General features: G+C 39.4%; 1 protein-coding gene across 1 annotated transcript in view; it reads left to right on the top strand.

The window, feature by feature from the left end:
* rngtt (RNA guanylyltransferase and 5'-phosphatase) overlaps positions 1–24,660 on the top strand; it is a 188,487-nt gene that overhangs the window by 44,188 nt on the left and 119,639 nt on the right. Inside the window, exons 6-10 of the mRNA XM_056481173.1 lie at positions 2,929–3,181; positions 3,758–3,867; positions 5,659–5,760; positions 15,864–15,999; positions 19,939–20,010. Of these exons, the coding sequence (XP_056337148.1) occupies positions 2,929–3,181; positions 3,758–3,867; positions 5,659–5,760; positions 15,864–15,999; positions 19,939–20,010 (673 nt within the window). The remainder of the gene's footprint in view (positions 1–2,928; positions 3,182–3,757; positions 3,868–5,658; positions 5,761–15,863; positions 16,000–19,938; positions 20,011–24,660) is intronic.

The following is a 24,660-nucleotide window of genomic DNA, read 5'->3' as shown; positions in this document are numbered from 1 at the left end:
TCTAGAGTGTGTGTAGTGAAGATTCATCTCAAAATATCACACAGATAATGTTTTATATCTCTCTGAAACTGACCCTTTCAGGCATTGATCCTAATTGTGGTGTTTTGGTGACTGTCGCTTTAAATTCAAATGAGATTGTGCTCTTTTCAGAAGAGGGCGGAGCTACAAATGCCTGTGTGTCAGCATATTGGCAGATTTAAAAACTAAATGCTAATGAGGGAGAGATGTGCACTAGTGGGCGGGGCTTTCCACCTCCTCTGACACATACAAAGAGGGAATGTCAATCAAAGTGTTTCTCTATTAGAGGCTGGATATATTCACACATCTGTGTTTAAACATCTATAAAAGTGATTTCTGTGTAATAGCGCCCCTTTAAGGTGTCAAACCTTAAGTGGTCCAACATTAGACAGCAATGCAGGTGACAGGTGAATTGTGTAGGCTAAATTGTCTGTAGTGTATGAGTGTGAATGAGTGTGTATGGATGTTTCCCAGAGATGGGTTGCAGATGGAAGGGCATCCGCTGTGTAAAACATGTGCTGGATAAGTTGGCGGTTCATTCCACTGTGGCGACCCTGGGTTGATGGGGGGACTGAGCCGAAAAAAAGGAAATTAATGAATGGATGAAAATAAACGAGGAAACAAAATTTCCCTAAATTTTCATCTGAACTCCTGATATGATCTAATTTGACCGTCATCAAATAAGTGAAACTCTTATTCCACATCATAAGGCCAGTACATTACATAGGAGCTGTATTTTACTTATTTGTGATGATCGATCAGTTTTTTGATATAATTTCAGGTCACCACTGGGATCCATATTTTGGGCCCTAAAGCAAAAGCAGTGGATATGCACCAGTACAAGAACTCTTCTGCAGAGTTTATAAATCCAGCTTTACTGATCAATACTTCATTACGCTCACTCAAGCATGCTAATAGTTGAAAAGATTGGTTGTTTCGAGGAGGAGAGGTGTTAATTGTTGTAATTTTCTTGTAGATCTTGTGCTGTTCTCTGTGTTTTCCTTGAATACGGTGTGTTTGATTCTCTCATGTAAAAAAAAACACTGCTATTTTTGGAAATAGGCTCATTTGATGGTTCCCCTAGAGTTTAACAGTTGAGTTTTACCATTTTTGAGTCTATTCAGCTGATCTTTGGGTCTGACTGGAGCACTTTTAGCTTTAGGAAGAACAATTGTTTTTGGTATTTCAGTAAAACATTGCAGATGACCTTTTATTAACTGTACCTCTAAAAAGAGGCGAATTTAAAACAAAATTTCTTTCTTAACTCCTGAAGTCATTTGACCATCATCAAATAAATGTGCTGCTTCAGACACTCTAGACCAGTGTTTCCCAACCCTGTTCCTGTAGGCACACCAACAGTCCACATTTTCAACCTCTCCCTAATCAAACACACCTGAAACAACTCATCAGAAGAGACTCCAAAACCTGAATTGAATGGGTCAGATAATGGAGACATCCAAAATATGTTCTGTTGGTGTGCCTCCAGGAACAGGGTTGGGAAACACTGGTCTAGAATTTCAGTTTAACAGTAGAGTTTTACCATTTTTGAGTCAATTCTGCTGATCTCTGGGTCTGGCGGGACTACTTTTAGCTTAGCTTAGCATAAGTCATTGAATCAGATTAGACCATTAGCATCTTGCTCACAAGAAGGAAAAACCTTTATTTCTATTTCAGTAAAAGCGTTGTACAGCATATGACCATGTTTTAACTGTAACCCTAAAAAGTGTTGAATTTGACCATCATCAAACAAGTGACGTAATTCTGACACTCCTGAATTCCAATTTGAATGTCCAGTACCAGTTGTTCTTTACCAAAGTCCCTTTAAGACAAGTCATTTCACTTGGCGGCCATTTTGGAAACAACTCTTGGGCAGTGTGCTCAGACATTCTGTCTGAATGAGGAAACCCTAAACTCTTCAAAACTCAAAACATAGCGATCGATGATTGGCTCTTGTACTAGAAGGCGGGCTTTATTCACCATATAGCAATCGATGATTGGCTCCTGTATTCGAAGGCAGGATTTATTCACCATATAGCGATGGATGATTGGCTCCTGTATTCGAAGGCAGGATTTATTCACCATATAGCGATGGATGATTGGCTCCTGTATTCGAAGGCAGGATTTATTCACCATATAGCGATGGATGATTGGCTCCTGTGTTTGAAAATGGGCTTTATTCGCCATATAGCGATCGATGATTGGTTCTTGTACTAGAAGGCGGGCTTTATTCACCATATAGCAATCGATGATTGGCTCTTGTACTAGAAGGCGGGCTTTATTCACCACATAGCGATGGATGATTGGCTCCTGTATTTAAAGGCGGGCTTTATTCGCCATATAGCGATCAATAATTGGCTCCTGTATTTGAGGGCAGGCTTTATTTGCCATATAGCTATCGATGATTGGCTTTTGTACTAGAAGGCGGGCTTTATTAGCCATATTGACGTTATACTTTTCCCCTTTCAAAACTATACGATTGACTTGTCTTGTGTACTTTGTAGTCTTTGATTTCACTTATTTGTAATAATCAGTTTTGATATTGTTTTGGGGCACCACTGGATCCAGATTTGATTTTTGTGTTTCAGTAAAACATTGTTTATTATTTTCTATTAACTGTAGGTTCGAAAAAAGGGTCGAATTTAAAACCAAATTTCCCAAAATATCCATCTTAACCTCTGAAATGAAGTCATTTGACCATCATCAAATAAGTGTGCTGATTCAGACACTCTTGAATTCCAGTGTAACAGTTGAGTTTTACCATTTTTAAGTACATTCAGCTGATCATTAGGTCCGACCGAAGCACTTTTAGCTTAGCTTAGCATAAGTCATTGATTCAGATTAGACCATTAGCATCTAAAATCTGCATTTCTCTGTTAACTGCTAAGAATGGTGTGTGTTTGTGATTTTCAGCATTGAGGCGGCTGTGGCAGCATTCGCTCAGGCTCGTCCGCCAGGCATCTATAAAGGAGACTACCTGAAGGAGCTCTTCCGGCGGTACGGGGACGTGGAGGACGCTCCCGCCGCCCCGCCACTGCCCGAATGGTGCTTTGATGAAGACGAGGAGGAGGATGGGGACGAAGACGGCAGTGCCAGCGCTCCGGCCTCCGAGCCCAGCTCATCTCACAGCGGACAGAGCAAGAAGAAGAAGGAGAGACTCAAAATGGTGAGATGCGCTCTTGATCACTCAGGAAAAATTAATTTTCAAGGAATTTCTCACAGTATTTCCTATAATATTTTTTCTTCTGGAGAAAGTCTTATTTGTTTTATTTCGGCTAGAATAAAAGCAGGTTTTATTTGTTTTAAAACCATTTTAAGGTCAATATTATTAGCCCCCTCAAGCAATATTTGTTTATGATTGTTTACAGCAGTGGTTCCCAAAGTAGAGGTTGGGAATTACTGTTAACATTTTTTATCCATAACCTACAGAAGCAAAAAGGTTTCAATTTTTTTTTCGCGACCTCTGGGGTGATTTTGTTATATTAAAGACACAGCAGATTCATTTTATGGCACCAGGTTAAACTTTCTGACACCTTTACGGCACTCACGTACATCAAAAATAATATATAATATACAAGGGGGTGAATAATCTTGACGTCAACTGTTTATTTCTCAGAAAAACAAAACTCCCAACTTCACACATATGGATAAGGCTCATGACTGGTAGTGTTTCAGCTGTGTTGTGAGCTGGAGTGGTGGTTTGAGGTGTGTGTGTGTGTGTGTGTGTGTGTGTGTGTTTCAGGGCGCTGTGTTTCTGGAGGGCGTTTCTGTCAAAGGAGTCTCTCAAGTCACAACACAGCCCAAACTGGGAGAAATCCAGAGGAAGTGCCAGCAGTTCTCAGAGTGGGACAGGTGAGTGTGTGTGAGTGTGTATTGTATGTATAAGCTAGTGGGGACCTAAAAGGATAGTTCAAGCTAAAGGACAGTTCTGTCATCCTTCACTCACCCTTGACTCTACTTTGCACACAGACTGATGGGGACTAAATGGAGGTCATTGATGAACATGCTTATAAATCACACACAGTGAGCTGAACATGGAAACATGCAGAATGCTTGCTGGGTTTATGAGTAGAGGATAGAATATACAGTCTGTACTGCAGAAGCATCATTACGTCTATGAAGAGTTTTCCCCACACAAACACTTTCCAGCTAAACTAAACCTGTGTGCCTGATGTCATTTTCAGACATTTGATGTTGTGCACAGTAAATATGTGCGGGCTACAAATATGCTGCAAAATAAGGCTGAAATAAATCATGATATTTTTCTCAGAAAGGGTCAGAGAAGTGCTGAATCTTCAGGAAATGCTGCTTGTCGTATATTTTGTTAGTTTAAATCTATATAAATATATGAAATGTGTAGAAAAAGTGCAGACATTAAATATATAAATACAAATATCGAAGTGTAAACACTGGAATGTTTTGTTTTTAGTATAGGACCGAACTTTATTGACACGAAATTATTATAGTGTAACTCTTTTATTATTGTCTTTTTTATCAAAATTATTATTATTATTTAGCATTTTTAGCAGCTTCAAATCTTACTAAATTGTGTATTTTTTGTGAAATATAAAGTTTCATATAGGGGCAGCACGGTGGCTCAGTGGTTAGCACTGTGGCCTCACAGCAAGAAGGTCGCTGTTTCGATTCCCGGTTGTGTCAATTTGCGCTTCTGTGTGGAGTTTGCATGTTCTCCCCGTGTTGACGTGGGTTTCCTCCGGGTGCTCTCGTTTCCCCCCCACAGTCCAAACACATGCGCTATAGGGGAATTGATGAACTAAATTGGACGTAGAGTATAGCAGGTCGCACACCAGATACATTTTAGAATTCTAAACCAAGGTTTCTATCAGGGTGCACACACCAGCGCGGGCGCCCAGCCACGACTCAGGACACTGTTCATTTTTCTGCCACGCCACAGAGCACCATCTGAATAGTTTAGTTTAAAATAGCATGCGAATGTGCGCGTCTGGTGTGTGATACTTTCAACTGTCATGTGCAAGCGGTGTCGCTGCGCTGAGCGACGCATCTGGTGTGTGACGGCCTTATGAGTGAATGAGTGTGTATTGGTGTTTCCCAGTACTGGGTTGCAACTGGAAGGGCATCCGCTGTGTAAAACATCTGCTGGATGAGTTGGCGGTCCATTCCGCTATGGCGACCCCTGATAAATAAAGGGACTCAGCTGCAGGAAAATGAAAGAATAAAAATGTCATCGTCATTTACTTTCATGACTATATTTAACACTAGGATTCAAATGTAGGGTTTATACAAAAGTTGACTAAATAATTAAACAATTATTACATATCACCAGATTGCTGTTTCACAGGATATTGTTGATAAGGAAAAATCTGTTATAAATGAGACCTGCTATTGTAATTGTAATTCAACAGCATGCATTTTGAAAATAGACTGGAAGAATTGTCATTTCATGCTGGCTTAACTGTCCAGAGAACATGACGTGTGCCTTTGAGGATGTGTGAAGTAATAGGAAACATATTTTGTACCCAAGTAATCAAAAATTGTAACAGCTGAGGTTATTATACTGATGAACCAGCAGCCAGTATTGCTTTCACTGATGCGTGGACATCAGCTAAAGCACATCAGCAGTGTGTCCCATTATCACTGGTGTTTTATGTGCTTGCCTGTCAGATCTGGGTTTCCTGGTGCTCAGCCGGTATCGATGGACCGCAGGAACATTCGCATGTTGGAGCAGAATGGGTATAAAGTCAGCTGGAAAGCAGACGGCACACGGTGAGTGTAGAGACGCCACGACACACACACCCACAGCCACACACAACAGTCACCAACAGCTGCACACGACACAAACACCTATAGTCGCAAATGACACAGACACCTAGAGTCGGACACTACAAAGACACCTACAGTCGCACACAACACAGACACCTACAGTCGCACACGACAAAGACACCTACAGTCGCACACAACACAGACACCTACAGTCGCACACAACACAGACACCTACAGTCGCACACGACAAAGACACCTACAGTCGCACACAACACAGACACCTACAGTCGCACACAACAAAGACACCTACAGTCGCACACAACACAGACACCTACAGTCGCACACAACACAGACACCTACAGTCGCACACAACACACACACCTACAGTCACACAAAATACAGATATCTACAACCGCAAACAGCACAAGCTCTTAAAGTTGCACACGACACAGACACCTACAGTCGCACACACAGCACTAGTCATATAATGTGTTATAATTAATGGTACTATTGTAAATTAGTTTTATTTAGTGCTAACATCACTGATGATTGCATAAGATGAAATCAGGGTCATCCTTTTGATTCTGCTGCTCCCCATCATATGATCTTCATCTTAATTCTCATGCGTGGTTTCTGTAATTCTGGACTCTATAATGCTCATAGAGGGCCGTTTAATGATGTCCAGGTCATCTGTCGACAGCTCTGCTTGAGCTTGTCTGCTGTAATGATGTGAACGCTCTCTCTCTTCACTCCTGCTGGCTCACGCTCTCAAACCCCCGAATCAAACGTCTGCATGAACATAACATCATTAAACACTCGTCCCGAAGACGGATCTGCTCAGAAGCACCGCAGTTGGCACCTCACAGAATGTTTCGTGCCCTGGCAGCATTGAATGAGCTGGTTGGTGTGTCATAGTGATCCCAAACTCAGCTGAAAGTTGAGCAGAACAGCTGCAGCTTTTTTGATGGAGATGTGTAAAAGACGTGGCTGATCTCTTTAACCGGAGATCTGTTCTAACAAGCCCATTATCCTGAGCTTTGGCCACTCAGGGATTACAAAGGATCACTGTGTGTGTGTGTGTGTGTTTCTAAAGCTTTCGCTCTGGGGACGTCCAGCAGACCTCTCTAATAATCACCAGACAACAGGATAATAAGGGAGCTCAAGGCAGAAGACAATGGTTACATACACACTCTCAGTCTCAGCGCTCACTTCAGATTTTTGCACATGTCTGATTATTCTAAATATACTCGTCCTGTTCACACTGTTGCTTTGAAAGTGGCCAATATTAGACTTCCAGTGTGAACTGATCATAGTACCAACCTGAACCATATGTGGACATGGTGAACAATTTTACATCATATGCAGCAGCGTACACAAAATAAACGTGGACACTGAAGGCAGCATTTACATGTTAAATTAAATGTTAGTGAATCTATTCTTTAACTCTACTTTTTTTAGTTTAAAAAATGAATAAATATGTGCCCTTTATTTTAGAATACATCACTGGAGCCCTGACAGCGCTGTCTGACAAACAAAAAATAGATTTCATTGGAAAGAGGACACTTTGAGCTTTAATTTTTTACCATCCAGAAGGTTTCATGCTCAAAAATATAAAAACATATACATTATGAAGTAATTAGGAAGAAAAATTGTACATTTACAATTGTACAATATTTATTTTTCATATACGAACTCAGTCATGTAAACACCTAGAAAAAAATGCTTTGAAAGCCAAATGTCTCATGAGTTTATATTTCAAATTGGATGAAGATAGCATGCAAAATGAGATTTCTTATCGAGACTTTATTATCCATTATCTAGGGCAGTGTTTCCCAACCCTGTTCCTGAAGGCACACCAGCAGTACACATTTTCAAACTCTACCTAATCAAACACACCTGAATCAGCTCATCAGAACATTGGAAGAGACTTCAAAACCTGAAATGAATGGGTCAGATAAGGGAGACATCCAAAATATGTACTGTTGGTGTGCCTCCAGGAACAGGGTTGGGAAACACTGATCTAGGGTTTATAAATCTCAAAACAACAAAAAAGTTTTTGCTTAAGTAATGTAAAAAATTGCACCGTACTAAGCATTATTTTTAAAGATTTATTTTTGGCTTTTTTACCTTTATTAGGTAGGACAGTATTGAGACAGGAAGCAAAGTTGAAAAGAGAGAGGAAGTAGGGTATGGAAATGTCCTCGAGCCAGGATTCGAACTCGGGATGCCACTACGATATTGCGCCGACCGTACTAAGCATTTTAATATTCATTCATTTTCTTTTTGGCTTAGTCCCTTTATTAATCCGGGATCACCACAGCGGAATGAACCGCCAACTTATCCAGCACGCTTTTACTCAGCGGATGCCCTTCCAGCAGTAACCCATATCTGGGAAACATCCATACACACTCATTCACACTCATACACTTCAGACAATTTAGCTTACCCAATTCACCTGAACCGCATGTCTTTGGACTGTGGGGAAACCAGAGCACCCAGAGGAAACCCACACGAATGCAGGGAGAACATGCAAACTCCACAAAGAAACACCAACTAGTTCGAGGCTTGAACTAGCGACCTTCTTGCTGTGAGGCGACAGCACTACCTACTGCGCCACTGCATCACCCATTTTAATATTTCATAAACAAATAAATGAAGCAATCCTGAATATCATGAAGCAAACTATAATTAACACGTTTAGCAAGCAATATATTCCAGCAATGTGTTTTTCTGGCACTGCAATTAAATAAGTGTGTAAAAAAGACATTATTTTTAATCGTTAAATAATGGCACAGATACTATTAATTTGAGGAGTGTTAACATTAGTAAATCACGTTTGTGTGATTCAGTTAAATACTCCCATAAAATGTATGTCTGACTGGGAAGGAGAGAGCGAGAGCACAGAGAGCTGTTACAGCAGAACTTAATGTTCATGACCCTTCCAAATATGGTCAATATAGAGCTTCTGATTGGGGTGTTTATTCATTCATTCATTCATTAATTTCTTGTTGGCTTAGTCCCTTTATTAATCTGGGGTTACCACAGCGGAATGAACCTCCAACTTATCCAGCATTTGTTTTACGCAGCGGATGCCCTTCTAGCCGCAACCTATCACTGGGAAACACCCATACACTCTCATTCACACACATACATTACGGACAATTTAGCTTACCCAGTTCTCCTGTACAGCATGTCATTGGACCTGTGGGGGAAACCGGAGCACCCGGAGGAAACCCATGCGAATGCTGGGAAAACATGCAAACTCCACATAGAAATGCCAACTGACCCAGCCGAGGCTCAAACCAGCGACCTTCATGCTGTGAGGCGACAGCACTACCTACTGTGCCACTGCGTCGCCTCTAGGGGCCTTTATGGAGTAATAAATGAGCATATAAAACCATTTCTGGAGATATTTATTATACTTACCAATGCTATAAACCAGGGGTCACCAAACTTGTTCCTGGAGGGCCGGTGTCCTGCAGATTTTAGCTCCAACCCTATTCAAACACACCTGAACAAGCTAATCAAGGTCTCAATAGGTATGCTAGAAACACCAAGGCAGGTGTGTTGAGGCAAGTTGGAGCTAAACCCTGCATTGACACCGGCCCTCGTGGACCGAGATTGGTGACCCCTGTTATAAACTATACCTACCATGTAGATATCAGAGAACATTCTAACTTATCACCTTTAAAATATGGTCATTCTGAAATATGTTCAGTGTAACCACAAGGGAGTCGGAAGACAACGGAGAGAGGATCCAAATGCTGGCTTTATTCATAGTCGGACAGGCAGTGGTCAAAGTCAGGAGCAAACAGGTACATACTAGCATGGCCAGGTAACAGGCAGATGGTCGATAAACCAGCAAGATAAGCAATCAAACAAGGCGAGGGTCAAAACACGGAGAGACTAAACCAGGAAATGATTCGTTATGTTAAAGGGTGTGAAGCCAACAAGACTCAGCAAAGTCTGTGAGTGTGTCTGTGTGTGCTGTATATATATTCCATGTAAACAGTACTCGAGCAGCATTTAGAACCAGAAGAAGGTTAGATCAATGGTGATCATGGCGTTCACATGCATCACAAAACATTTTTGGAGGAAAATTACCGTCAAAAATTATTACAAATAACATCATTGTGTGAGTGATGAGGTGTTATCTTCAGTTGTATTGTGTTGTTGAAATGAATCATTTGTCAGTGTTGTGATTGGGATTTATACAGTTTAAACTATGCAGTGTTAAAGGCTTTTATTAAGTTATCAGCCGAGTGATGAGTTCTGTTCATGACAGCCAAAGTCATTTGATTTAACACTCACCTAGGCTCAGTTTTGCACCATGTTATTCATATTTCCTCTGTTATTCCGCAGGAATCAATCTTTCATAATCTGAAGCGATCAGCCTCTTCAGAATATCCATGTATACTTCTATTATATGTGTGTGAAAGGCTTCTGATTCCTAAAAGTCTTCAAACCCCACACACAGTTTTCTTTCCTCCTCTTTTTACTCTGACACTGTTGACATTTGAGACAAACGGCTCTATTTACTAAAGCGCGAAGTGTTCCCGGCGCGCTGCTCAGAGTAACAGTACGTGACTGGGATTTCACACTCGCATATTTCCCCAAAGACACCTTTATTCACATCTGAAAGGTCAATAGTGCATAATGACGTGTGCAAATGCTGAATGCAAACGTGAACGCAAGTCTCAACTTCAGCTCCGCATAGAGACGATACTGTTGCAGACAGAGCTTTTGAGCGGTGGCTTAGTGGTTAGCACTGTGGCCTCGCATCAAGAAGGTCGCTGGGTCAGTTGGCGTTTCTGTATGGAGTTTGCATGTTCTCCCCGTGTTGGCGTGAGTTTCCTCCGGGTGCTCCGGTTCCCCCACAGTCCAAACACATGCGCTATAGGGGAATTGATGAACTAAATTGGCCGTAGTGTTTGAGTGTGTGTAAAAGAGTGTTTATGGGTGTTTCCCAGTACTGGGTTGCAGCTGGAAGGGCATCTACTGTGCAAAACATATACTAAAGACCAATACCTAACTACTACGTTCATAACTATTAATAAGCAGCAAATTTGAAAAATATTGAGGCAAAAGTCATAGCTATTTGTTTGTTAATAGCAAAAATAGTACCTTTAAATAAAGTGTGAATGGGAAAAACAAATAATATGGAAGTCAATGGTTACAGGTATCATATTTTGTGTTTAATAGAACAAAACAACTGTTAGTGGAGGATGAGTAAATGTGTGAGCTGTCCCTTTAAATGAATTGTCTTCATATGCACAATGATATATGTGTGTGTGCACTGCTGCAGCTCCAATTACTAGTAAGTGTATCATGTAGATGATGTAGGCTAGCTTACTATACATTTAAATGCTATATTTAATATTTGAGACCGTTGCCCTCTAAATTATAGCCTGCTGATTTGCCAAATGAACTGTGAAGCGGGGACTAAGTGTTAATTAGTTTGCCAGACAGATTGAATTTAACGCGTTGCAGAATGAGCTGTACACCTGCTAATGTACCTCGGTCGAGTATACAGACTCATTGGATTTCTGTAGGCTTTGCGCTGGTTGTCTGTATAATTAGTCCACATTGTTTTAATTGTAAAATAATAATTAGAACTGAGTTTGATGAGTGATGAGTCAGTATTTCACACAGATTCTGTAGCAGATTCCAGTTGGTTATGTGAATTAAATGCCAACAGAAAGTTTCTTGGATTGAGGGTGACTTCTGTATGAGCAGTGCTTCATTTCTATGCTGTTGACAGCTGAATTTATGCTAAAATTCATAGTTTAAACTCAAAAAATGACTTGATGTTTGTTCAAACTACTTATTTAAAATGAGCTGACAAATATAATTCTTGAAGTTTTTGGGGGCAACTTACACTGCTTGACAAATGTCTTGTGGTGGATCTCAGTTGTAAGAGCAACAAATAGTAACTCAACTTCTAGTTGATCATTTGGAGAAGTGTCAGAAGGTGGATTTCTCTGCTGAATCATCTGTTGATCTGCATCCCAATCATCACCAATACTGCAGAAGACCTACTGGAACCCACATGGACCAACATTCTCACAGAAATCAGTCAAGTTTGGTGAAGGAGAAATCATGGTTTGGGGTTATATTCAGTATGGGGGCGTGCGAGAGATCTGCAGAGTGGATGATCAACATCAACAGCCTGAGGTATCAAGACATTTGTGCTGCCCATTACATTACAAACCACAGGAGAGGGACAATTCTCCAGCAGGATAGCGCTCCTTCTCACACTTCAGCCTCCACATCAAAGCTCCTGAAAGCAAAGAAGGTCAAGGTGCTCCAGGATTGGCCAGCCCAGTCACCAGACATGAACATTATTGAGCACGTCTGGGGTAAGATGAAGGAGGAGGCGTTGAAGATGAACACAAAGACTCTTGATGAACTCTGGCAGTCCTGCAAGAAGGCTTTCTTCACCATTCCAGATGACTTTATTAATCAGTGATTTGAGTCATGTCAGAGATGTATGGATGCAGTCCTCCAAGCTCATGATGGAGTCAGACACAATATTCATTCTGTTTCCACTGCAGCATGAGCACATATTCTATACTGGACATTATTGAAGGTTCAGTGAGCAGACTTTAGTCTAAGCAGAGTCAGACCTTACTGTCCTAATCAAATCATTAATAATCAAGACATGATCAGATTATATTGTGCTCAAATAAGCCTCATCTAGAGGTCTTTACCTTTCATATAAGACACTTCTGATACCAAATGATCAACTAGAAGTCAACTTATTTGTTCATCGTAAAAATTGGATAGGCGACAAGTCATTTGTCAGGTTATGTACTTGTTTTTACCTTCAATCCACCTAAATTTGTAAAAACTAATAAGTTAAGTTGATTCCTTCATGTTGTCAAAACACAAATCGATAATGTGGAACCCATCATACAGTGTAGTTTAAGGATCAATTCACACGATTTACTGGCTTATAACCTGCCTGTTACCATCTACTGTCCCACCAATAATTAATAAGTAGCAAATTAATAGTTAATTGAGCTAAAAGTTTTAGTAAACTGTTTATTTAATGAAAGCAGCTGATGGAGTATACACTAACCTGCGCATTATTCAGACACTAGATGGAGACAAACAGTCAAAAACACAAAGCTGACAGAAGCTAAAACAGCTGATGGAGTATACACTAACCTGCACATTATTCAGACACTAGATGGAGACAAACAGTCAAAAACACAAAGCTGACAGACGCTAAAGCAGCTGATGGAGTATACACTAACCTGCGCATTATTCAGACACTAGATGGAGACAAACAGTCAAAAACACAAAGCTGACAGACGCTAAAACAGCTGATGGAGTATACACTAACCTGCACATTATTCAGACACTAGATGGAGACAAACAGTCAAAAACACAAAGCTGACAGACGCTAAAGCAGCTGATGGAGTATACACTAACCTGCGCATTATTCAGACACTAGATGGAGACAAACAGACTAAAACAGCTGATGGAGTATACACTAACCTGCGCATTATTCAGACACTAGATGGAGACAAACAGTCAAAAACACAAAGCTGACAGACACTAAAACAGCTGATGGAGTATACACTAACCTGCACATTATTCAGACACTAGATGGAGACAAACACTCAAAAACACAAAGCTGACAGAAGCTAAAACAGCTGATGGAGTATACACTAACCTGAACATTATTCAGACACTAGATGGAGACAAACAGTCAAAAACACAAAGCTGACAGACGCTAAAGCAGCTGATGGAGTATACACTAACCTGCACATTATTCAGACACTAGATGGAGACAAACAGACTAAAACAGCTGATGGAGTATAGACTAACCTGCGCATTATTCAGACACTAGACGGAGACAAACAGTCAAAAACACAAAGCTGACAGACACTAAAACAGCTGATGGAGTATACACTAACCTGCGCATTATTCAGACACTAAAACAGCTGATGGAGTATACACTAACCTGCGCATTATTCAGACACTAGATGGAGACAAACAGTCAAAAACACAAAGCTGACAGACACTAAAACAGCTGATGGAGTATACACTAACCTGCGCATTATTCAGACACTAAAACAGCTGATGGAGTATACACTAACCTGCGCATTATTCAGACACTAAAACAGCTGATGGAGTATACACTAACCTGCACGTTATTCAGACACTAGATGGAGACAAACAGTCAATAACACAAAGCTGACAGAAACAGCTGATGGAGTATACACTAACCTGAGCATTATTCAGACACTAGAAAACAGTCACGTCATGATAATTCAAAGTTCCCAAATGGGATTGTGTTATTTAGTGGTTGTTATCTGGGAATAACAATGTCACGTAATGTCACGACTGACCAATCAGAATCGAGCATTCCAGACAGCTGTGTAATAATCTGCAATTTCAAATTATAAACCTCCTGAATGTACTTTATCCCTTATTTAATACCTTTTGGGGGGGATTAACAAAATCACAGAATAGTACACCCACAATACTCGATTTGGGTCAGTCTAATCTGATTCCTGATTCAGCAAAAGTTGTGGTATCAAAGCCAATATACGATCTTAGCATGGGATCTAGGTGTGATGATGCAGTTCTACAATATCAACACCACTCAGGATGCTGATGTTCATGAATCTGTTATACATTGAGTTTCTCTTGAAGCTGTTTTATCTAAAGCTATTTTACATCCTTTCTCAGATTATTTGCCCAAACTTAAGCCCTTCTAGTTTGATCCGTCTGCTATCTCCAGGCCTCTCTTTGTGTCCAGTTTTAGACATGATCATCTTAACTTTATCTTCTGTGCTTGAAACATATCTGAAGTGAACACCCCTGCAGTGATTGTTATATTTCACCTCACCTGGCTCTCTTTCCCTGTATTTAATTTAGCCCGTTATGAAAAGTGTTTAACTTTATTTTATGATGGAAGTGAACCACACGAAACAAGGCATTATGGTTAATCATTGCAGCTCATCAATTCCTGCAGCGCCAGTGCCGCCGGGACGTATGCTCTCAATCAGTGATTCTCTTTTTCAGCAGCTAATTTCTGTGCAGTAAACAGAGAAGAGCTGCTAAATCTGTCCAGGGTTGTTTATGTCCTGTTCTCCAAGCTGCTGTTTCTGAAAGCTCCATCATTTACCTGCAGCATCCTGTTCCTTAATGAGAAATATTCTTTGCTGTTGCTGTTGTTGGTTTTATGTTAGGGTTACCAGAAGGTCATCAGTGTTTTGCTCAGTTGATGGTCTTCATTCTGAATCACGTGGGGGTTCGACATGTAAAGATATATTGCTGCATAGCCAGAACCACTTTTAGCTTAGCTTAGCATAAATAATTGAATCGGATTAGACCATTAGCATCTTGTTAAAGAGTTTTGATAATTTTCCTAGTTGAAGCTCGACTCTTCTGTAGTTACGTTCTGTAATAGGATCGACAGAAGATGAAAAGTTGCTATTTTCTAGGCTGTTATGGTTATAGGAACTAAACTCTTATTCTGGAGTAATAATCAAGGAACTTTGCTGGCACAATAATATTACGCACCACTGTTGTTATTTATCAGGGGACTATTTTCAGATGTTGTGTAATAACATTGCTCTGCTGCAGTCATGGTATGGCAGCAAAGTTTCTTGATTATTATGCAAGAATGAGAGCTTAGTTCCTATAACCATATCAGCCTAGAAAAAAGCAACTTCCGTCAGTCTTCTTACATGATGGAACTACAGAAGATTCACACTTTAAATAGAAAGATAATAGAAAGCCTTTTTTTTACTTTTTGAGTGAGATGCTAATGGTCTAATCCGATTCAATGATTTATGCTAAGCTAAGCTAAAAAGTGCTCCCACCAGATCCAGAGATTAGCTTCCAAAATGGTAAAACTCAGCTGTTTAACTCTCGGGGAGCTGTACAGTTAGCATAATTCTTGCAAAATATCAGTTTCTATATTATTCCACCCCTTAGCAACCACTTTTTTGCATACTAGCAACCTAGAATTTTGCTGTGTTGATTATTGTTGCAGTGCTGTGAATGGAACTGAGGACGCTGCGTTTACACACAATGGCACAGGTCTGAGGTCAGCCATCCTCACTCTGTCTCTTGTGTTTTTACAGGTACATGATGTTGGTAGATGGAAGAAATGAAGTTTACATGATTGACAGAGACAACTCTGTCTTCCACATAGAAAACCTGGAGTTTCCCTTCCGGAAAGATCTGCGCATCCACCTTTCCAACACACTTTTGGACGGGGTGAGTTATTTTTCCATTTAAAAACCTGTTATTTGGGTTAGGAAAGATGGATAAGGGCCCACTGGGTGTAGTTTACCTGATCAAAGATAAAAATAAGGAATAAAGCTGATGTATCTTTCCTCAGATGTTAAAGAGGCTCTTTCTAAGCATTGATTAGCTCATTGAGAAAATTGTTGTTGGATAAAATGTGTAGGTTTTACATGTAAAGGCTCAGTTAGACTTGAGTTTTCTTTCAGGTTTGACTTTGAGGTTAGTAGCACTACTTGAAGGGGGCATTAATAGTGACATGACACATCATGAATATGAATGATATTTCATGCATAAAATCATCAAGTGTCATTCATGCCATTTTAAATGTAAAGGTGACAATGTTTGAAATGTCTTCATGACAACTTGGCTTGTCATAAAACTGATCACTTTTTCAGTGGAACAAAATGATTTTGTCATTCAAATTTCACAGTAAAAGTTTCAATACTCTGACACATCATTTGATAACAGCATCACTAATGACATTTAATAACATTTTATAGACAAATTCAGTTTATACTGCAATAGTTGTGGTCAAGAAAAATATGAATGAAGCTGTTATAAAATTCATAACACGATTATAATGGCCTCATGACGATCGATCAGGTTTATGACAAGTTATGTTGTCTTCATAAAGTCAAGTGGTCATGACAAAGACATCTAAAACAATGTGACCTTTGACATAAATTGAGCAAATGACACTCAGGGCTTTATTTTAATGATCTAGGCACAAAGTCTAAAGCTCATGGTGCAAAAGCATTAAGGCTATGTCCAAATCCACTTTCGCTATTTTAAGGACTGAAAAAATACGCTCTGTGGCGCATGGTTTAACAGGGTTGAGCTTATTCTCTTAATGAGTTCTGGATGTGTTTTGAGAATAAACCAATCAGAGTCTTGTTTCTCATTCCCTTTAAGAGTCAGTTGCGTCGCTCCATGGTGCATTTGCTATTTACATGGTGGACTTTGTAAGTTTAAAAACTGAGCATTTCACTAGAGAGAAAACAGTTAAACAGAGCATCTGCAGCGCGAGGATAAAGAACGAGCCTCCTCCATTCAGCCTCTTTACTTTCACTTTCTCTTTCTCTCTTTCATGGATAAGGAAACAGTGTTGTACACTCCACTGAAGACATCCATTAGCCCACATATTTAATTTCCTTTGTTAAGCGCGAAGATTTGTTCCAAAACTATTTCTAAACTCAATTCTAATTTCAAAGGAATAAATGAACAATAATAACGAAGTGTAGTCAGAAAACCAAAAAAAGTTATATCCAAACATACATGCTATCCCCCAAATGGTCCAACACCTGACAGGTGGAGAAATCTAAGCTTGTTTTTATTAAAACAAATATAAATATACAGATAATAAATAATACTGCTCATATTAATAACATTATACAAAAGCAAGTTGGTGTGAATAAACTGATAAAGCCCCCCGAGGTGAAGAAGGCAGTGGTGCTTATATTTATGTAGAAAATAATAATGTTTGTAATATTTTAATCCTTTAATTGTTTTCATTTCAAGATATTATTAAGTAATGTGTAAGCGTTTAAGGCACATAACTAATGCGCTCTGCTGGACTCTAGATCTGCTTTCAGCTGGTCAAATGCTCGGTTGATTTTAATTCCTCAAAATAGCAACGAGCCAACAATACGCCCTAACACACCTCCTTTCTAGATAGAAACACCCATGAGTCCACAAAGTGGCGCAAATGGATTTGCTATTTAAACAACATGGTGGAAAATGGGAAAATTAGGGTTTGCGCTGGTCTGAAAATAGCAACATGTCGGGGCAAACACATCTTGCGCTGTCAGTCATATCATATTAGGGCCAATTGGTAGTGTTGGACATGTTGTAAAATATTTGCCTAAGCCGCATATCTTCTGTTTAGTTATCAGAGAGCACATCAACATATTGTGTCACCTTTAAAGTAGTCAGACGAGGTTCATTTAAGTTTTGTTATCTGAGAGTTCATTTCGATTTACTGTAAGCATGATCTGAAATCTGGTAAAATGGAGACTTCTAATCCACGAACACACGTTTGGTCTCTCTGCAATATGAGGACAAGATGCCAAAAACTCTCACTCACCATGATAAATAAATAAAGTGTGAAAAATCTGCCACAAGAAACAGCACTCACAGCCGTCTTAGTGTCCAATTTGATTTTGTGCTTGTTTTTTCTGTCTAAATATATACAACCGAAAATCCAAGCAAAATTAATTTTGTCAGAATTTCGTCAAAAATCCTCCAACTTAAATTATATTTTGTAATTAAATGGCAAATAGATGAAATGATATGATATGTACACCTTTCCACATCACCTGATTTATATCACTGCATTACCTTGTTAAACAATGATAACTCAAATATTGACCGAACGCTTCAGTTTTATTACTTGCAAACTAAATTAGCACGCACAGAAATAAAGCAGCGTTAACATGTCGGCGTCATTAATTACCACACTCCCGTGCAATCACCCAGTGCGATGGGTGCGTGGTGTGTCTTCTGGGCTCAGTACCTTGTCTTGGACAGTGGTGATCTTTTCAACAGTATGGGCAGTGCATAGACCACTCCCAGCCACACCACATACTGATCCAGTGCGGTCAATTTTCATCAACAAGTAATCCAATCCACCTTTTGTCCAGTTTTTAGTCAGAAATTCATGAAGAAAACATGAAGCATTGCAGCATTCCAGTTCTCATAAACCTTTAATCAAACTCTTATCTTCATTGGAAATCACCATTTTTATTTAAGCCTTACGCCACTAAAAATAAATACATCATCGCTACGCCATCATTACGTCATTGCCAAGGAAAGTAAATAAAAGGATTATTCTAATGCACAGATTGCGCTGTTATTCCTGTACAAAATGTAATCATTCTTATTCCTGTAGTACGATGAGCAGTCTTATTATATTATATATTATCTTATATATTATTGCTTGCTTTTTTGGAGACATGGTATATACATATATATAGATTCTCTAGCGTAATGTCTAAAGTGATAACAAAACAGCTGATTTTGCTCACATTTTAAGACTATTCGGCTGAACGGCATGAAATGCCATCAGTCTACAGAGATTTCCCAGTATTTCTCTGCCTCAATCGGGAGATCACAATAATTAACCCTGATAAGCTAAAGCCAAGCAAACACTAGCAGATTACTGTTGTGTTTGGGATAAGGAAAAACGCTAAACACATGCGGGCATTTCTTCTTTTCTGTTTACTAGTCTGCATTAGCGAACACATGAGACTCAGAAACAACCAAAAAGTAACTCAGGGTTATACAAAGAGTGGCCAACACAAAATACATCCATTCCTAATATATGAGTCCCATCTCACACTCAACACACTACAATTACTACGGTATAAATACAGCACTATATGATACAAAAGAGAGAGATTGACCTAGAAAGCCATTTACCTGTTTATTAATGATTTGATCAGCTGTAGTTAGAAATTACATTTCTCATCTTCTAAGGACTTATTAAGCGGTCTTTATCGTAGATGGACAAGGTCTTTGCTCTACTCAATGACAGGCTGATGGCCGCCGACGTGCTGTCTCTCAGAAATTACAAATATTTAAAATAGGCTCTATCCTTATAAATAAACTGCATAGTTGTAGTCTAAACAACTACATCCTTGACTAAAGACCCTCAAAAGTGCATTATTGTCCAACAGCTGCAACATTTGTCAAACTGTAGAGTGTCCTCTGTATGTGGGCAGAGTAATATAGGGTGAAGGATTAAGAGGCTGGACGAGTGCTGTTATTTCGCAGAATATCGCACGGCTATCAGCCAATCAAATTCAAGAACCAGACAGAACTGTTGTATGTGTATGTATATATTGAAAGTTATTAGAATCACTATATTTATGAGAAATGGATCTGATTTCTTATGGTTTTGTTGTGTTGCAGGAGATGATTATCGACAAAGTGAACGGCCAGCCTGTCCCACGCTATCTCATCTATGACATCATCAAATTTAGCGTGAGTGCCTTTAAGCAACAACAACAAAAGAAACCTCACCCTTCTGTCTAGGGATACATATCTAATATGCTAGGAATAAAGTACATCTTTAAGGTTGTTATCATAAAATAAATCCTGACAGGTTTATCAGTAGATCGACACAAATCGGAGCACTCTTGTATAAGACTGAAGAGTTTATTCTGCAAAAACAACCGGCTGGATGTACTTTATCCTGCTTATTACATGGATAATTGCCACAAAACATTAAACTTGCACACAAAAGCCATAGTAGTTTATTCATTTTTTAAATTAAACTCAAAGCTGACAGAAACTAAAACAGCTGATGGAGTATACACTAACCTGCGCATTATTCAGACACTAGATGGAGACGAACAGTCAAAAACACAAAGCTGACAGACACTAAAACAGCTGATGGAGTATACACTAACCTGCGCGTTATTCAGACACTAGATGGAGTCAAACAGTCAGAAACACAAAGCTGACAGAAACTAAAACAGCTGATGGAGTATACACTAACCTGCGCATTATTCAGACACTAGATGGAGACAAACAGTCAAAAACACAAAGCTGACAGACACTAAAACAGCTGATGGAGTATACACTAACCTGCGCATTATTCAGACACTAGATGAAGACAAACAGACAAAAACACAAAGCTGACAGAATCAAAACTGGCTGAATGGAGTATACACTAACCTACGTATTGTTATTCATTCACAAGATGGCGCCAAAACAGTCAAAAACATGCATGACAGGCTAGAAGATACACATGAATGTGGATGTAAGTATATGGATGTGAACGTATTTACTGATGGTCAGGGTGACTTGCTGAATCTGTTGTTAAGCACAAAAGGAAAGGTTTCAGACACCTGACAGCTAAAAATCTGACAAAAATGGCCAATAAAAATATAAGGATGTATAGGTAATATTTCTCTGATTTGATTTCAATTATTTTGGGAAAATATTGGTCTCTGGTTACATCTGGTCGAAGATGCAGTCATTCTTGTCAGTTCATTCAGCAGATTCTGTGCATCTCATTGAGCTCTCTTGTGAAAGTGAGGAAATGTCAGGAGCAGCTCTTGTCAGAAATCAGACACACGAGTGGTCACAAGTGTCTCATTTGAGCACATTTTAACACCAGGGTGAAATGGTAATGTATCTCAGCTGACATCTTGTGTGTCCGGATGACTGGATGTGCATGGTAATACCAGCCGGAAACACGGCCTCAGATTCAAAACGGGTGCCAGGCTGAGTTGATTAATAATCTGAACCTGTATTTTTCCTCTTGGAGCGATCGACTGCATGCACATTGCTATAAAGGCACCATCTGAAGATGAATTTCCATAAGCTACATGAATCGGAAACATTTCCATCCAATAAATGTGCAAATAATATGTGATGCAACATAATACACACAGTTATTAATGATTCCTACTTGTCTTCCTCGTGATGAAGAGCAGGCAAAATCTGAAATGTAATGGGGGAAAAAAGAAGAAGGAGTTCATCAGGCGCTGGATTCGAACCGGGTTCATGAATGATAGTGTCAAAACATGATGCCATGCGCTTTACTAGCTACGCCACTGGCATTGCTGATGACCGCTCTCTTTAGCTTTGTTGTCTCTGTCGATCAAACGGGCGGAAATCACTCAACTAGCTTATTCCAACGACATACTTGCAAATAACAGCGTTTTTTCTCTGGTCTTCCTCCGATAGGAGCACCTCCAATCCACGTTCTGTTCAAAGTTTCTCTTTTTGCTTGCTTTTGCCATTACTTTTTCATTTGGTTTTGCCAAAGTAGACTCATTACCATATTTATTAGGGGGAGGAGGCTGGGAGTGGTTTTGCGCTCGTGCACGTGCGCTCTGTTTCATGTTAATTCAGATGTACAAAGAGAATATGCGAGGGGTTCAGCGTACGCACTGTTTCATATATCTAAATGTTTTACTGCGAACACACATTTACAGCTTTGTATGTACGCTATGTTTTTAGTATGATTTCAACGCAAGTTTTTGTACATGTGGCTCCAGGATTGAGTATTAGGACAGAAAACAGTGCTATCCATTTGTTTTGATGTCAATAAATGATAAAGAGATGTTGATTTTCCCAGTGAGGTTTTAATTCTCACTCATCTTATATGATTATATTTCAGGATTTTCTTGCATCATTTTTTTCTTGCTTACATCAGATATATCCAGGCCATCACAGAGTTCGTTTGAGATAGATTTTTCTTGCTCGGTTACCACAGCGAATGAAGCATTTGACCAAAATGAAGCTCTCATCTGCCATTTTTAAGACGGATGCCACAGGCTAGCCGTGTGTAAAAATAGACGCCCCACTCATTCAGCTGGGGACATTTCTGAAGACTAATATTCGGTGTGCTTGACACATTTGCGTTTGTAGCTAAAATACGAGCGCATTAAAGACTGATGAAGAAGTGTGTCTTATTACAGATGGTTTTGTTGAGCGCTCCTGAAGTTCTCGTGCGGGAGACTCTTGAGTGTGTGTGGTGTTTACCTCTTTACTCTGCATTAGTAATGCAGCTCGTGCTCAGTCGGAGTGTGTTGTGGAGGTTATTAAAGCAGAAGTGGCGTCTTTCCCTCCACATGCTCTTCTCGCACTCCTCACATGCAGCAGAGAAAGAAATGACATTTTAGGATGCCTGAGTCTCAAATGTCAAAAATCCAGGATGCTTATTTGTCCATAAAATTATTATTCATACACAGTGTCCATCATAATCTCTTTTTTTCAAGCTCTAAAGTTGTGGTCAAATCACTTTAAGGTATGTTTTTATAGCATTGTAACCATCTCTCACTGATGTAATGCATTTCTACTGTGTTCAAATCTGGCACATCTTATTTTTCCAAGCAAGAATTATAGTAATATACTATTACAATTGTACAATATCAGTTTTTATGAGAAGTAAACTGGACTTAAAGGCATAGTTCAGCCAAAAATGGAAATTTACTCACTGTTTACTCTCCATCACGTGGTTGTAAACCTACATGAGTTTCTTTCTTCTGTTGAACACTAATAAGATCAATTGAAAAAGCTGACAACCTGTAATCACTGACTGCCACAATAGGGAAAACTATGGAAGTCAATGCGTACAGCTTTCTTCAATATAACGTCCTTTGTATAAATGATGACACAATTTTCATTTTTGGCCGAACGATCTCTTTTAAAATTAGAAAATGAAGTGAAATTTAAGTAAAAAATGTAATTAATTTAGTGTAAATGACATTTTGGTAAAAAGGCAAACATTTATCTAAAGGTAAAGCCCTGAATATTTTGTAGTGTTTTCATGGCCCTTCAGAACACTGGCAGCTCAAATGTAAAGATTTTATTGGCATTTAATGGCTCATGAAGAGTTAAGCTCCTCTTCATAGACCTGCGTGGCATATGGTCTGAAAATAAAGGATGGTGGCTTTACTCTTTCCTCAGCCAGGACTCCTGTAGGTCTGATGAATCCCCCCGCTGGGTTCTGGCCCGTAGTTGGTCTGTCTCTGTTGTGTTTGCCCTGTTGAGTTTGGCAGGCGGTACCTTTCCACTGCTTTTCATGAATCAGAGTTTCTGAAATTAGACTTCTGTCTCGCTCTGCTGTTTCTTTTGATTTCCCCTTTTGTTCTCGCACACCTTCTTGATAGTCTCATAATAATATACACACGTTTGTTAATACAGGCACATTAACAAAACTAACTGGCATATATTTTTTAACTGGCAGAATTCAAATCAGAAAATAATTGACACTACAAAAATAAAACAAATATGATAAAATATGAGCGATCAAATATTGTTAAAGCAGTCTCTTTCCAACAGCAGATACAGTTCGAGAGGGAAGCAGCATCTCGTTTTTTTCCCCCTGGTTCTGCAGGTTGCAATGTCCCGAATTTTGCTTGCCAATCTTAAGCCAATTGTTATAGATTGTTTTGGTTCAATTTGGAATTTCCCCAACCAGCGCTTAGCCTGTGGGACCAGAGTGAGTGCTCCGACTTGGCCACCCCTGGTCCACGCTTTCCTTTCTTGAACTCACTGTGTTCTCACTCAGGTCCTGTAACTGATTTGAATATTAGGGTGGAGCTTTAAATATAGGACAGAAGTTAGAAGAGAGGGGGAGATGCTGTGATTGGCTGATTGACCTGTCAATTTGCACTCAAATAAAGGATTTTTGCTGCTTCTTCAAACTACTTACTTAAAATGAGCTGGAAAAACACAATTCCTCAGTGTTTTGGGGATAAATGATTTGTTTTATGTTTAATCTACTTAAATTTGGTAAGCAGTTAAAGTAATGGATTTGTGTTGGGAAAACATGAAGGAGTTGTCTGGAACTTTTGTAGTGTGCATCTTTTACTACGCTCTGTAAATTACATTGAACAGGTGAAACTTAATAATGGTCAGCAAACATTAATGGAAAATCTCTGACATGGTTGAGTTACTTATTTAATTGATCAAAAACACAGCTAGGCATTAGTGATGATGAAAGTGATTATTATTCATATATGATCCAACATTTCTCTGTGATGCTGAAACATCCGAGCAGGCGTTACTGCAGTCTCTTTAGATAACATTGTATTATCTCACCCTTAAGGAGTCATTAAAATATGCTAATTTGCCGCCGCGCTGCTTAATATTAGCACGGTTGAGGACTGTTAC

Source organism: Danio aesculapii, chromosome 20, assembly GCF_903798145.1.
Source record: "Danio aesculapii chromosome 20, fDanAes4.1, whole genome shotgun sequence".
Taxonomy (NCBI): Eukaryota; Metazoa; Chordata; class Actinopteri; order Cypriniformes; family Danionidae; genus Danio; species Danio aesculapii.
This window is presented reverse-complemented; position numbering and strand designations above follow the sequence as displayed.